At 32.4% G+C, this 13,134-nt stretch overlaps 1 protein-coding gene across 1 annotated transcript; it reads right to left on the reverse strand.

Annotated features, from left to right (window-relative positions):
* Positions 1–5,995: 5,995 nt before the first annotated feature.
* LOC104594440 (protein PIN-LIKES 2-like) lies at positions 5,996–8,063 on the reverse strand. The gene is made up of 2 exons (XM_010254721.2): positions 7,892–8,063; positions 5,996–7,671 (listed from the first exon to the last, which is right to left on the reverse strand). Exon 2 carries the CDS (start codon positions 7,410–7,412, stop codon positions 6,057–6,059), a length of 1,356 nt encoding a protein of 451 aa, XP_010253023.2. The 5' UTR covers positions 7,413–7,671; positions 7,892–8,063; the 3' UTR covers positions 5,996–6,056.
* Positions 8,064–13,134: the final 5,071 nt, after the last annotated feature.

A 13,134-nucleotide genomic window follows, 5' to 3' on the forward strand; every position in this document is an offset into this window, starting at 1 on the left:
CTATCTTGACAGGCTCAGGGTCATGAACTAATAGTTGGGCCTAGGATGAACCTAAGGTGATGAGCTTAAGCTTAAGCTTGGCTCACCAAGTGGCAACTTCTTTTAGGCAAGAAATCCACAGTAAACAATAATTTCTTCTCTACGAAAATTTCAAAATTAGAAAGAACAGCTCTGTAGGTTTGTTAATATAGGTGGACACGGGGTTGGATTTTGCCATTCACCATGAACAGTGGATGCTCAGTTTCCCAGGAAAAGCAAAAGCAATTTCCAGAGGTCTCTCTCTCTTTGTACCAATCTTGGATACCCTATTATCACACCAGACCTCTCCTCTTGCTGACTCCCCCATGAACTGCCACCAGGGAAGTTTAGCTTCTTCTCTCTAGCTAGAAGCTTAGCTTCTCAAGTTCAAAAACTTGCTTCATGGTATCCCTCGGCTCGATTGAATGACTAATTTTCGAGCCACAATGTGTATCGTTTAAGCAGAGGTTCCTCCAATCAATGTGTAAACGCTCTTCATCATATCTAAGTAATGGTTAAGCCATGTACTAATAGGTAATAACTCGAAAACTGAAACACATGCACAACAAGCATCTATCTCTTCCTGCAAAGTGGTTCTACCTGTAAGCCCCAACTGCACCTTGTGACTTAGTGAGAGAGACACCTTTCCCCTTGGTTACATCAAACACAGAGCCCATTGTTAAGTGGATGGGTAATCCATCAGCAGTTCCAGTGTTCCACTACAGATAGACAGCTCTATGGAAAATGAAATCCACAGCCTCCACTGAACTGGTGATTTGACTGAAAACCCAAACAAAATATCGAGGAAAGCAACAGAAATCACAAGGCCTAAATGTGGAGATTTTACTAGTTTTACTATCATTAATTCTTTTTAGATGGCGTTTGGTAATATGGCCATTTTCTCATGAAACATTGCCATGTCAGCAATTTCCTAGCTATTTGATTGAATTAAAAAGAAAAGGGATTTGCTCTTCACAGGATGCACCTCACAATTGGGATTTGCTCTCCACAGAATGCACCTCAGAATTGGGATTTGCTCATGTTGCTCTTCACAGAATGCACCTCAGAGAGCATACCGATCTCACAGCAAATCCCATCAGGTATTGGGAACGTCTCCCCATAAATACAGGAGATGTTCCCATGTGCAGCTGGGATGTATTGTGAGATTGGTGTGATCACGATCATTCCGTGAGGAGTAGATCTGGATTCAAATAAAAAGTGGTTATGTTTTTTTTGTAAAACTTACTTGTTACTTATAATAAAAACAACTTATTTTAAGTTTTTTTCATGGTTTTTAAAACCGAACCGGTGACTGAACCGGTCAGGGGTCCGGTTACCGGTTTGAACGGTCCAACCGTTCAACCCAAACGGCTAGACCTTTCTGACAAAAAAAAAAATTGAAAAACAGTCAAAACCGTTCGAATGATTAACTGGTCGGCTCAGCAGTTTGCTGACCAAAATCAACGGTTTTGGGGAAAAACGGAAAGTGACCGGTTCCCCATTTTTCTAGTCCGACCGTCCGATCCAGTCTGGTTTTGAAAACCATGGTTTTTTTAGAGTGTTTTGTCTCATTCTCATATGACACCTAACAATATATATATATATACACACACACACACACGTCACCATGCCTCTCCTTTCTCTAAACCCCTCTTCTTAATTTTCTGTTTTTTTTGAATTTTTTTATTTTTTTAATACCACATAGTTACCCATTAAACCAATAAGAAAATAACATAGGCTTAACAATTTCTAGCAACCATAAAGAAAGAGAGATTTGCTTTTCTTTCTTTCTTTTTTTTTGATACAAGGATTTCCTTTTCTAATGTTTAGCCAAGTGGCACCACGTTCCCCCACTTTAAATATTTAAATAATAAAATATTTAATATTACATAATAACATTAAAATAAATAAAATTAAAATAATATTTTTTTTAAAATATTTTACATATTATTTAAATATCTAAATAATGAAATATTTAACATGACTAAACTTTAAATAGTTAAAATAACAAAATTATGTAAAAATTTTAAAAAGATTCTTAAAAGTAGAAAAATAATTATAATAGATTTTATAATATTCATATTAATAATAATTTAATATTTTACAAAATTAATGATGAATTATGTAATAATAGTACTAATTATAAGTTTACAGATTATAAAAATCAATAAATAATTAGTATTTTAAAATTTTAAATAACAATATTATTTAAATAACTAAATAATTTTATAAATAACTAATTTCACATATATTAATTAATAATTATAGAAAATAACTTTCTAAAAATAATATTAATTAGTAATATTTTTACAATAATAGTGTATATTAATTATATATTTATATATACACTAAAAGTAATATTTATTTTACTTTTAGTAATTATTTATTATACTTTTTTTGATAAATATGTTTTTAATAATTATTTATAAATCTATTTGTATTTTGTTATTTAATAATAAATTGTCAATCACTATTTGAGATTAAACAATTATTATTTAACTTTTGATATTTAATTTATCGTATTTATTGTATAAATATATTTTTAGTAATTATATATTTTTTCTAATTCATTGATTAATATTTGTTACAAATTAAACTATTATTTGAAATTGAACTATTTATTAATTAATTTAATATAATTTCAATATTTATAGTATTTTTTTTAATTATTGTATTTTTATTAGATATCTATTTTATTTTCATTATAAATTTATTTTCAATAATTGTGTGTTTTGCTATAAATTTTCAATAATTATTGGAGATTAAACTATTGTTATTTATTAGAGATTAGAGTATTAATTTATCGAAAATTAGGAGTGTTCAAGGATTGGTTTAGTTCGGTTGCAAGCTATTTCTTTAACGAAATTAACATGGTTAGATCGAGAGTTTGTCACCCAAAACTGATTGACCATTATTGAAAACCCACCAACTCGGATTGTATCAGTTTGGGTCTATTTTCGGTTTGGTTTGTTTGTTCAAAAGATTGATTATTCAAATAATTAAAATCTAACAATAAAAATAAAATATTATTTAAATATTTCAATAACTAAATATCTTAAATAACAAAATATTAAAATTAATATTTTAAATAATTATTGAATAACTTTCAATTATAATAAATATATTAATATTTTAAATACTTAGTTAAATAACTAAATATTTAACATAAGTAGATTTTAAATAGTTAAAATAACAAAATTATGTATTAATAATAGTATTATAATTTTATGGATTATTAAATTCAACAAGTAATTAATATTTAAAATTTAAATAATTATATTATTTCAATAAATAAATAATATTTTAAAAAACTAATTTCATTTATACCAATTAATAATTCTAGAAAATAACTTTCAAAAACTTTATTGTTTATTTATAATAATTTTAAAATATTAATATTTATTTATTTAATATTTATCTATACTAAAATTAATATTTATTGTATTTTAGTAAATATTTATTGTTTTTTGTGATAAATATATTTTTAATAATTATGTATAAATCTATTTTACTTTGGTTATTTATTGTTTTAAATTTAATTTGTGTATTTTCCCTATAAATTTTTAATAATTATTGGAGAGTAAACTATTGTTCATGGGTTGATTCGGTTTAGTTGTAAATTGTTTGGCCAACCAAAGTGACCTGATTAGGTTAGGGGTTGGCCACTCAAGTTATATCAGGTTGGGTCAATTTTTGGTTTGGTCGATAGGTTCAAAATATATAAACTTAAAAAAATAAATTTATGATATAAACTATTTTAGCCTAAGAAATATTGAAATTTCCCCAATTTTTTGTGTCGTTTGATTTTATTCGATTTACAAATGGCCAAAGCAAAAATGATCCAATCTAGTCGGGTTAGAAAATTGTTGAACTAAATCCGACTGGAAATACTAGAAATCGGGTTGGTCCATTTCATTATTTTGATTTAGAATGGCAACGAGATGAGGCAGGGACGAGGAGCCTTTCCCATCCCTATCCCCGCAAAAATCCCCATCCACGTCCCCATCCCCATCCTCACTAATGGGGACAAAATTATCCCCATCCCCGTAAGGATCCCCACTCCCCATGATTTTTTATGAGGTCAACCATTACGTTTTGATTTTTTATTTAAAAATAAAAATAAAATAACCAAAATTTACAATACTATTAGAAAAGATTCAAACATATTCAACCATTATTTTAAAAATATTAACATATAGATGTATGTGTACATATATACATATATAAACGTATGTGTATATATACATTTACGGGGATCCCATGGAGCAGGGATTAGGGTCCATGTGGGGCATGGAGTGCTCTCCCTAGTCCCTCAAATGGGAACGAAAATTTCCCTATCTCCGTCCCCGCGGGGAAAAATCATCCCCATCCCCGCCCCATTTGGGGTAAATCCTCATGGGAATAAGAAAAATGGGAAAAATTGCCATCCCTAAGTTTAATAAACAATCCTATCTAAAATTAATTATCGTTATTTTTGTATTGCAAAAAAATTATTAAAAGTAATATATAAAATATAAATGGTTATTAATTATTATATAGGGTAAAATATAAAAACCTCCCCTATAGATTCATTTTAAAAAATATCTCCCTGAAATTTTTAGAAACTCGACAAATACCTCCATTCTATCACCGTCTCAAACGGAAATCGTTAGACTGATGATTTAACTGGAATCGATAGCTCTTCAGAAGTCCACAGCCTTGCCTGAACTGGTGATTTAACTGGAAATCGAAGTACAAGAGAAACAAAAGCAACAGAAACTGCTAACCCTATAAATGATGGGGACAATAGTGCTTTTGCTACCATTCTTCTGAGAAATAGATTCAGCTTTTACAGCTGCAATAATCAATAAAAATGTGCATTTATGACTTCAGAATATGAAGGGACCCATACTTCAAAAACAAAAACCAAGAAAAAAAATGTCAACACAATATTTTTGACAGGCAAAACAAACTACACCATCCAAGATAGGAATCATAAGACAAACTATCTATTGGGAGGATGGAAATTCTTTCTTTCTTTCTTTCTTTCTTTATATTCTTTGTTTCAGCCTATAGCATACAGCGGCATGTAATACAGCTTGTGGGGGCATCTCAGGGATTTGGAAAAAGGATTAAGTTAGGATCTAGGATATAATTTCAACAATGAAAAGGGATAAATTAGCAACAGAGAACCAAGTAAGATGTATGGATTTTAAGAAAATTAAGGATCTCGATGTTTAACAGGGCTTCGGTGTGATTGGTTAATAGGGATTCTAAAAAGAATTAAAAAAAAAAAAAAAAAAAAACTGTCTAACCCAATGAGACCAAGCTGGATGATTTAATTGACTCAGCATTTAGGTTTGGAGCAAAGAAAATACAAAGAAAACTTTCAATTTCTTTATTTCAAAAAGGTGTGCACCATGCAATCAAAAACTCGTTCTACCAAGAAACAATCAAGATTTTAATCTGTATTTCCTGAACTAGCAATCAACAAAAAGTATATACTTCTTGGACCCATGGTGAGAGAAATATATGTATTTCTTGAATTGAGGAAATCAGCTAATCAATAGAAAAGAATGTCATGAATTTCTTGAATGTGTATTAATGACATCAAAAACTCAATCATACCTAAAATATCCTAACATATCATCTCTTCTTTATTCAGCTCAGCAAAGATCAGTCCTTAATAGACCATTCAGCTATTAACACTACATAGGAGGACAGTAATTTCTGGTTAGGATGGATAAGGTATACAATCCCAAGTTGCAAACTAAAAATTCTTAATAGATAAAAGGTGTAACAAAAGATCTACATGCAGGTGTAGGAATGTGTATGTACCGTAGGCACCGCAGTACACTAGACATTTCATTTAACAATAATTATGCTTCTTCACCTTAAGTATGTCAAGCAAGGACTTCCAAGGACAACAGAGGATAATCTAAACAGGGATATGATTTTCAACATTATATGTAATAATCACAAATAGATCTCCCAAAACTTATGCAAGTAAGATATATTATGCATTTCATTTTTCTTGAAGCAGAAAGACAAAATAAATTTCAAATATAAGAGATCAGATTAAAGTAGATGAAGACATAAACTGAAAGAGAGAACACAGCAAAGATATGCTGCCAGAAGAGGAGTGCTGAAGCCTCACTAACTGCATAACCCCTCAACCTAGCAATGGCTCCTAACAAGATGGCACTTGGCGTTGTGTATTGCAATAAAAGCACAAACATATACATCTTGTCACCAGCAACCAAAAGGTCCAGTTTATCAGCCAAAGCAACAACCCCAATACCCAACAAAGGAAGCACCAATAGTCTTGCCACTGTAATACCAATTGTAGTTGTAAAACCAAGTTTAGATTCATTTGGCCCTTCAGCAAGCATTCCTCCAAGAATAAGCAGTACAGAAGGAACCATTGCACCTGCCAAAATTTCTAAACTGTCCGTGATGAAAGAAAGTGGAGCATCATACCCAAAGACAAATGCCTTGATTTGTGGTACCATCCCAACAATAATTGCTAATAGAGAAGCAATGGTTGGGGGTTGAAGTATGTGCTGTATTGGAGTTTGCTCAGCAACAGTTCTAATCCTCCGGACAACCTTCGGTTCCGCCAAACACCTAATAGACTCGGGATTGCTGGAACCTACCTCCTCCGTGAGATCAATGTCAGGGAAAGTAGACTGTGACAAACTTGATATGCTGTTAAAAATCCTTGCAATGAAAGGCGTCTTGGAATGTTCTGTTTCTTTATCCTCAATACCTGGCCATTCAGCTTCAACAAGGAGAGGCCTACTGATGTTATTAAATGGTGGCAGTTCCTGAATCTCAGCCTCCTCCTCAACGATCTCATAATATTCCAGTGGAGGCTCCATCATATGGTAGACAAATGTATAAACAAGAATTACAGACACCCATTGGGCAAAAGAGACATAGGCATAACCAGTTCTTTGGCAGTCAGGTCCAAACGGGTTATGTGAAGTGTGGCAAACTGACCCAACAATGGCAAGTGGGAGGTTCCCAGTGTTTCCAAATGCAGTCATGATAATAGTGAACCGAAAGAACTGAGGTGGTGGTCGGCATATAATTGCCACAAAGTACCCCAATATGCAACCGATGAATGTGCTGAGCAACACGTTCACGGGGATGAACCACCAGTCTGCGACATTTTTCAGGGTTATCGACTGACCAAGGTGGATGAAAATAAGGCAAGGCAAAAACAGAGCAAACACGAGCTTGCTAAGGAGACGGAAAGTTGCTCTTGGGACGATTTGGGTTCTTGGGTATGCGAGAATTAGGCCTATAACGGTGACGCATAGAAGTTTCATCAAGGGTATAACAGCACTTAGCAGATCTTCTCCAGGAGACGTTATCTTACTATCGACCGATGCTATAGAGAGTCCCGACATCCTCTTTAGGAGGTTCAAAACAAGATTTGCACACAGAATCAAACAAAAAGATTCAAAACTGCAAGAAACCCAATTAAGACCGAGATTCGTTGACCACCATCAACAGATTATCCAAAACCCAGATGTCCAATCGGGAGGCCTACGACATGGGTTCTACAGATCTTCACAAATTATAATGAAATCGACGAAAAAGGGTCGGTATAAAAGAATATATTTTGAGGCTCCTCCTAATCAATGAAACAACTTGCGGAGGTTTTGCCTATCAAATGAAACAAGCTTCAGAGCTTTTTTGGAATACAATCAATAGGAAAACAAAGAAAAGAAAAAAAAATACAAACTAAAGATGGTAAATCTAAAGTTCTACCGTAGATGCTACACTGGTTTGAGGACTTACAACAAAGGCACAAGAGATTTTTGCAGGAATCACAGTCAAAGTTGAAATTAAAAATTAAAGAGAGAGAGATAGGAAGAGAACTTACAAAACAGAGGAACCCAGAACTTAGAAGAGAGAAAGGGATGAGTTTCACAGGCAAGCTGCCTTTCGTGGAGATATTGGAGCGATTTCAGAACTCCTTCTAAGAGGAACCGACTTCAGCAGTCACATAATTTCACAGTAAAACAGCCGCCTTGCAATTTTGCTTTTTTGGAGAGTAACCATACCTTAGCGGTGTTCCAGTAGAAAGAGTCTTTTTCATAAGATGAACACGTGTCATATGCAAAGATATCAAACTAGTATTTAGTGGATCCCACGTAAGTATAAACATAACGAGTAAGAGATTATGACCAAGACTGTCTCTGAACGATACATGATACAAAGATAAACGACGAATCGGATGGTTGACAATGAGTTAAGGTTGCTGAGATTTTTATGGTGTGTGCATCTCCCCATCAGGATTCGTTCAGTCTTCAATTGTGGGCCCAGTGCTTCCCTGATGGTTTATACAGCAATGATAGTAATTATATACAACCTGTAGTTTGCGTATTATCAAAACACCCCTCTATTTTGCACACTTTTTAACGTTTGTGTATCCGTTAGTGTCAATTGGATCGGATTTGCTCTAATCCGATTCGATCCGATATGAGTAAGGGAACAGATCCAATCCCATCCAATCTAATAAATACTTTCCTCTGTTAAGTCTGGACTAATTCAATTATTATTTATTATTGATTCATCCAATCCATCCAAAATGATTTTGAGTTGGACAGGTCCGGCCCAAAACCAGTTAATTAACACCCCCTACCCAGTACCCATTAGGAAAGAATTGGATCTCCTACCAACAAAAATCCTAATTAAATGTTGCAACATTACACACTCCACACCACGAGTCTGGGTCTCCTGAGCTCCATAATTAGTTCCACCACCCTGAGTTCGGCTTCTATCAGGGCAACATCCGTTCGACCAATTTTTATAACCTTGAATTGGGAATATTTTCATATTTATGTATTTTTATGGAGAAATATTCCCGAGTTACAAAAGGCTGTTGGTATAGTGTGAATATAGGTTTGCCCTGATCAAAGCCGATTATGGTGGGTCCCATCTTTATGGTGATGTTGGTGTCAGTTATGATGGCAGGATGGTGGAATGTGTTTTGTGGGCAAGGGATCCCATTTGGCACATCACATGCATGCCAGATCTTGTTGGAATGTGGTTGGGAGGGATTTTTGTTGGCAGGAGATCCAAAACTCATTTCGAAATGGTTTTTACTCCAAAAATTCCCTTAAAAAAAGTCCCATACCACCCTAGTTATTTTATTCCAAAAATAACTCCCTTCCCATATTTTTTTTTCATTCCAAGAATAAAACAAAAAGCAATGGGGAAAAACAAACAATGAAAATAAAGAAATATAATACAAAAAATAAAATGGACAATAATAGAAAAAAATATTGGTTATTTTATTTTATTTTCTATTATCTTGCTTTGTTTTCTCTTTAATTTATTATTTTTTGATATTTTACACATTATTATCTATTTTATTTTTATTTTTTATTCTATGTTATTTCAAATCAACATTTAGGTTATTACTTTTCTTTTAATTATTTTGGTCGAACCTGAAGAAGTTGCAAATTAGAGGGAGAGTCTTAGTAATATACAAACTATAAGATTGGTTTTAGTAATTATAAGATATTATAGAGGATGTTTTAGCAAATGACCCTTTTTTAATGAAACATCTTTTTAGCAAAAAAGAAAATCATTTGTAGCCTTGTCCACCTTGGAAACTTCTAGGTTTGGGCTCGGCCACAGGCCCAAACTTGGCTTGCAGATAGCACCAGATTCAGTTATGGATACCAAAAAGGCATGATATATTTTATATTTAAATTCATAGGCATAGAGAGCACATGCCCACACTTATATTTCAATCACAAGGTCTAGCCATGTTTGGGAAATAAGTGTTTATTTTAAAAGCAAGGTCTTATTTTTTAAGCCCAAATTTTCAGCTTTTTTAAGTGCTTATACAATAAGCAGGTTATTCAATTTTTTTCTTCTAAAATTATCCTAATTGAATTTTAAAATACCACTTATAAAATTATCAATAGTTGAAGTTTGTAAAAGTACTTTTATAAAAGCACTTTTACGAAAGTACTTTTATGAAAGTACTTTTACGAAAGTACTTGTACGAAAGTACATTTACGAAAGCACTTTTGTGAGAGTACTTTTGTGAAAGCACTTTTATAAAAGTACTTTTATGAATGCGCTTTTGCAAAAATACCTTTACAAAAGCACTTTTGTGAAAGCCCTTTTACAAAAGTACTTTTATGGAAGCACTTTTGTGAAAACACTTGCGCTAGTACTTTTACGAAAGTACTTTTATGAAAGAACTTTTACAAAAGTACTTTTATGAAAAGACTTTTATGAAAACACTTTTATGAAAGTACTTTTGTAAAAATGCTTTCATAAAAGTACTTTCTTAAATATACTTTTATAAAAGTGCTTTTGTAAAAGTTTTCATAAATGTACTTTCTTAAAAGTGCTTTTAAAAGGTATATTTTGAAAATTTGAAAGAAAATGAAGGACAAAATAGTCACAAATGCTTATTTAAGTGTTTATTAGAGAAAAAGACTACCAAATTCCCAATATAAAATGAGTGCTTATTTTAACTCTTGAAAAAGTAGGGTATCAAATACAAATAAGTGCTTATTGAATAAGCACTTGTTTTTAAGCACTTATTTTTAACTTAGGCACTCCCAAACATGGGCTATTTCGATTCCAACTGTTCGGTTGGGTGGAATCGGAATTTCATTCTCATTCATGTTGGAATGACATTCCCCCATTTGAGGGAATGACCATTCCCTGCCCCTCCTTTGGAAATGAAATACCATTTCTACTGATTTTAATTCTCATTCCCATTCCTGTCTGAACCAAACAAACTATAGAAATGGATCATTCCCATTCCAATTCTAAAAAATTTCGATTCCAATTCCAACCAAAAATCATACGGACCCAAAAAATAAAAGTAACAAATGTGTCTGACTAAAGTAGCAAATGTGTTGCAGAGAATAGATAGTCGAAGCACATGAAAATACTACAATACCTGACGTGTGTGCATGTGTCTTAAATGTGTGCCTTTGATGGGTAGCTTTCATTATTCCCTACTGTAGAGCATTATTGACTTCGCTCTAGCCCAAAAATGTGCGAATGCCTCCACTGTTTATCAATTGAATGGCTAATTAATAATTCAAGCTTTTCAACAGACAGAATTAAGACAAATTTAAGTAATTTCTATGACAGAAAGCTTAAATATATTTCAGTTATAAGGTGGTGAAACGAAGAACATCCTCATCTATATATTTCAGTAAATGGTCTGATGAAAACCTATTTCATACCCAGAAATTAAAAAATGCTTCAGTTGGAGCTAATGGGGATGCTGAAATAGGAGTAGCTAGCAGGGGGAAAGGTTTCACGGGTCACAATCCTGATTTTAATACAAACATGACAATAGATATAGCTGAAGGGATGAAGCCATTGCTGCATGGGAAGCCATTAATTTGGTAAAAAGATTAATTGGAAGGTGATTCAGCACTGACTATAGAGCGTCTACAACCAGCCGTTAGGGATTCTTCGTAGACACATAGCCCTTTTGGGTCATTCTCCCAAGGATAGCTATTCGGAGCAGGCGCGATCCACTAGTACTCGTCTGGGATCTTATACCTATGACACAGTTCTACTATCTCATCTTCCGACAATTCGGTCCCCCCAAATAAATCCGTCGCAGCCTCAACCTCCTCCCTTTTGCCTACCAACGCCCCATCATAGAAAACCTCGAAAGACTCTTCATTTGAGGAGTTAGACTCCTCCCTTGACCCATTACAATGAACTCTATTCTCAGCGGAACTATGAGACATGTCGAGAATGAAGTATTCACTAGGAAAACGCTAGGAGGGACTCGGAACGATAGCCACCGAACTTGGCAAAGGAAGAGAAAATAGCTCACCCACGAAAAATAGAGCTCGCCTTAGCAGGAAACTCCAAACTCTCACCATACACCTATCCTCAGAAAAATCCAAAGAGCAGTGACAAGGTGGGGACCTCGAAGGCCCCCATATTTAAAAGCTCGCAGGAAAAGAGTCAAACGGCCCAGATTTGGAAGCAATGTGACAAGAGCACGTCTCCCATGATCGAGCGGCGCCTATGCCTGACAGGCTGCTGATAGTTGCAAGCCGACGCACGCGTCGAACCTGTCAGCGCGCCAATCGCAGAAGTTTGAAAAAACGGCGCGCATTTTCTAAATTATCCCTAATTCTTATTTATCTTCTCCCCCACTTTTTATCTACATCTATCTAAAAAAAGTTTGAACTAAAAAAATTAAGAATTATTTAAATATTCTAACAAATTTATATAATAACTTTAAAATATTATTAAAAACACAAAATAATTATAATCAATTTAACAAAATTCGTATTATTAATAATTATATATTTTTACAAAAATCATCACAAAATTATGTAAAAACAATATAAATTATGATTTTCTGGATTATTCAAATAATTAAAATCTAACATTAAAAATAAAATATTATTTAAATATTTCAATAACTAAATATATTAAATAACAAAGTATTAAAATTAATATTTTAAATTAATTCATAATATATATTAAATAGTTATTGAATAACTTTCAATTATAATAAATAGATTAAGATTTTAAATATTTAGTTAAATAACTAAATGATTTAAATAACAAAATATTTAACATAACTAGATTTTAAATAGTTAAAATAACAAAATTATGTATTAATAGTACTATAATTTTATGGATTATTAAATTCAACAAGTAATTAATATTTTAAAATTTAAATAATTATATTATTTTAATAAATAAATAATATTTTAAATAACTATTTTCATTTATACCAATTAATAATTCTATAAAATAACTTTAAAAAATATTGTTTTTTAATAAAAAATTTAAAATATTAATCTTTATTTATTATATACTTATCTATACTAAAATTAATATTTATTGTATTTTAGTAATTATTTATTTTTTTTTGATAAATATATTTTCAATAATTATGTATAAATCTATTTTACTTTAGTTATTTATTGTTTTAAATTTAATTTGTGTATTTTCCCTATAAATTAATAATTATTGGAGATTAAACTATTGTTCACGGGTTGGTTCGGTTGAGTTGTAGGTTGTTTGGCCAACCAAATTGACCTAGTCAGGTTGGGGGTTGATCACTCAAGTTATATCAATTTGGGTCAATTTTTGGTTTGGTTGATC

The sequence above is a fragment of the Nelumbo nucifera genome, chromosome 3, assembly GCF_055504915.1.
Source record: "Nelumbo nucifera cultivar China Antique chromosome 3, China Antique-T2T, whole genome shotgun sequence".
Taxonomy (NCBI): Eukaryota; Viridiplantae; Streptophyta; class Magnoliopsida; order Proteales; family Nelumbonaceae; genus Nelumbo; species Nelumbo nucifera.

Bases quoted from the DNA above. Each gene is read 5' to 3' on its own strand.
- LOC104594440 (XM_010254721.2), bottom strand. From the start codon at position 7,412: ATGTCGGGACTCTCTATAGCATCGGTCGATAGTAAGATAACGTCTCCT.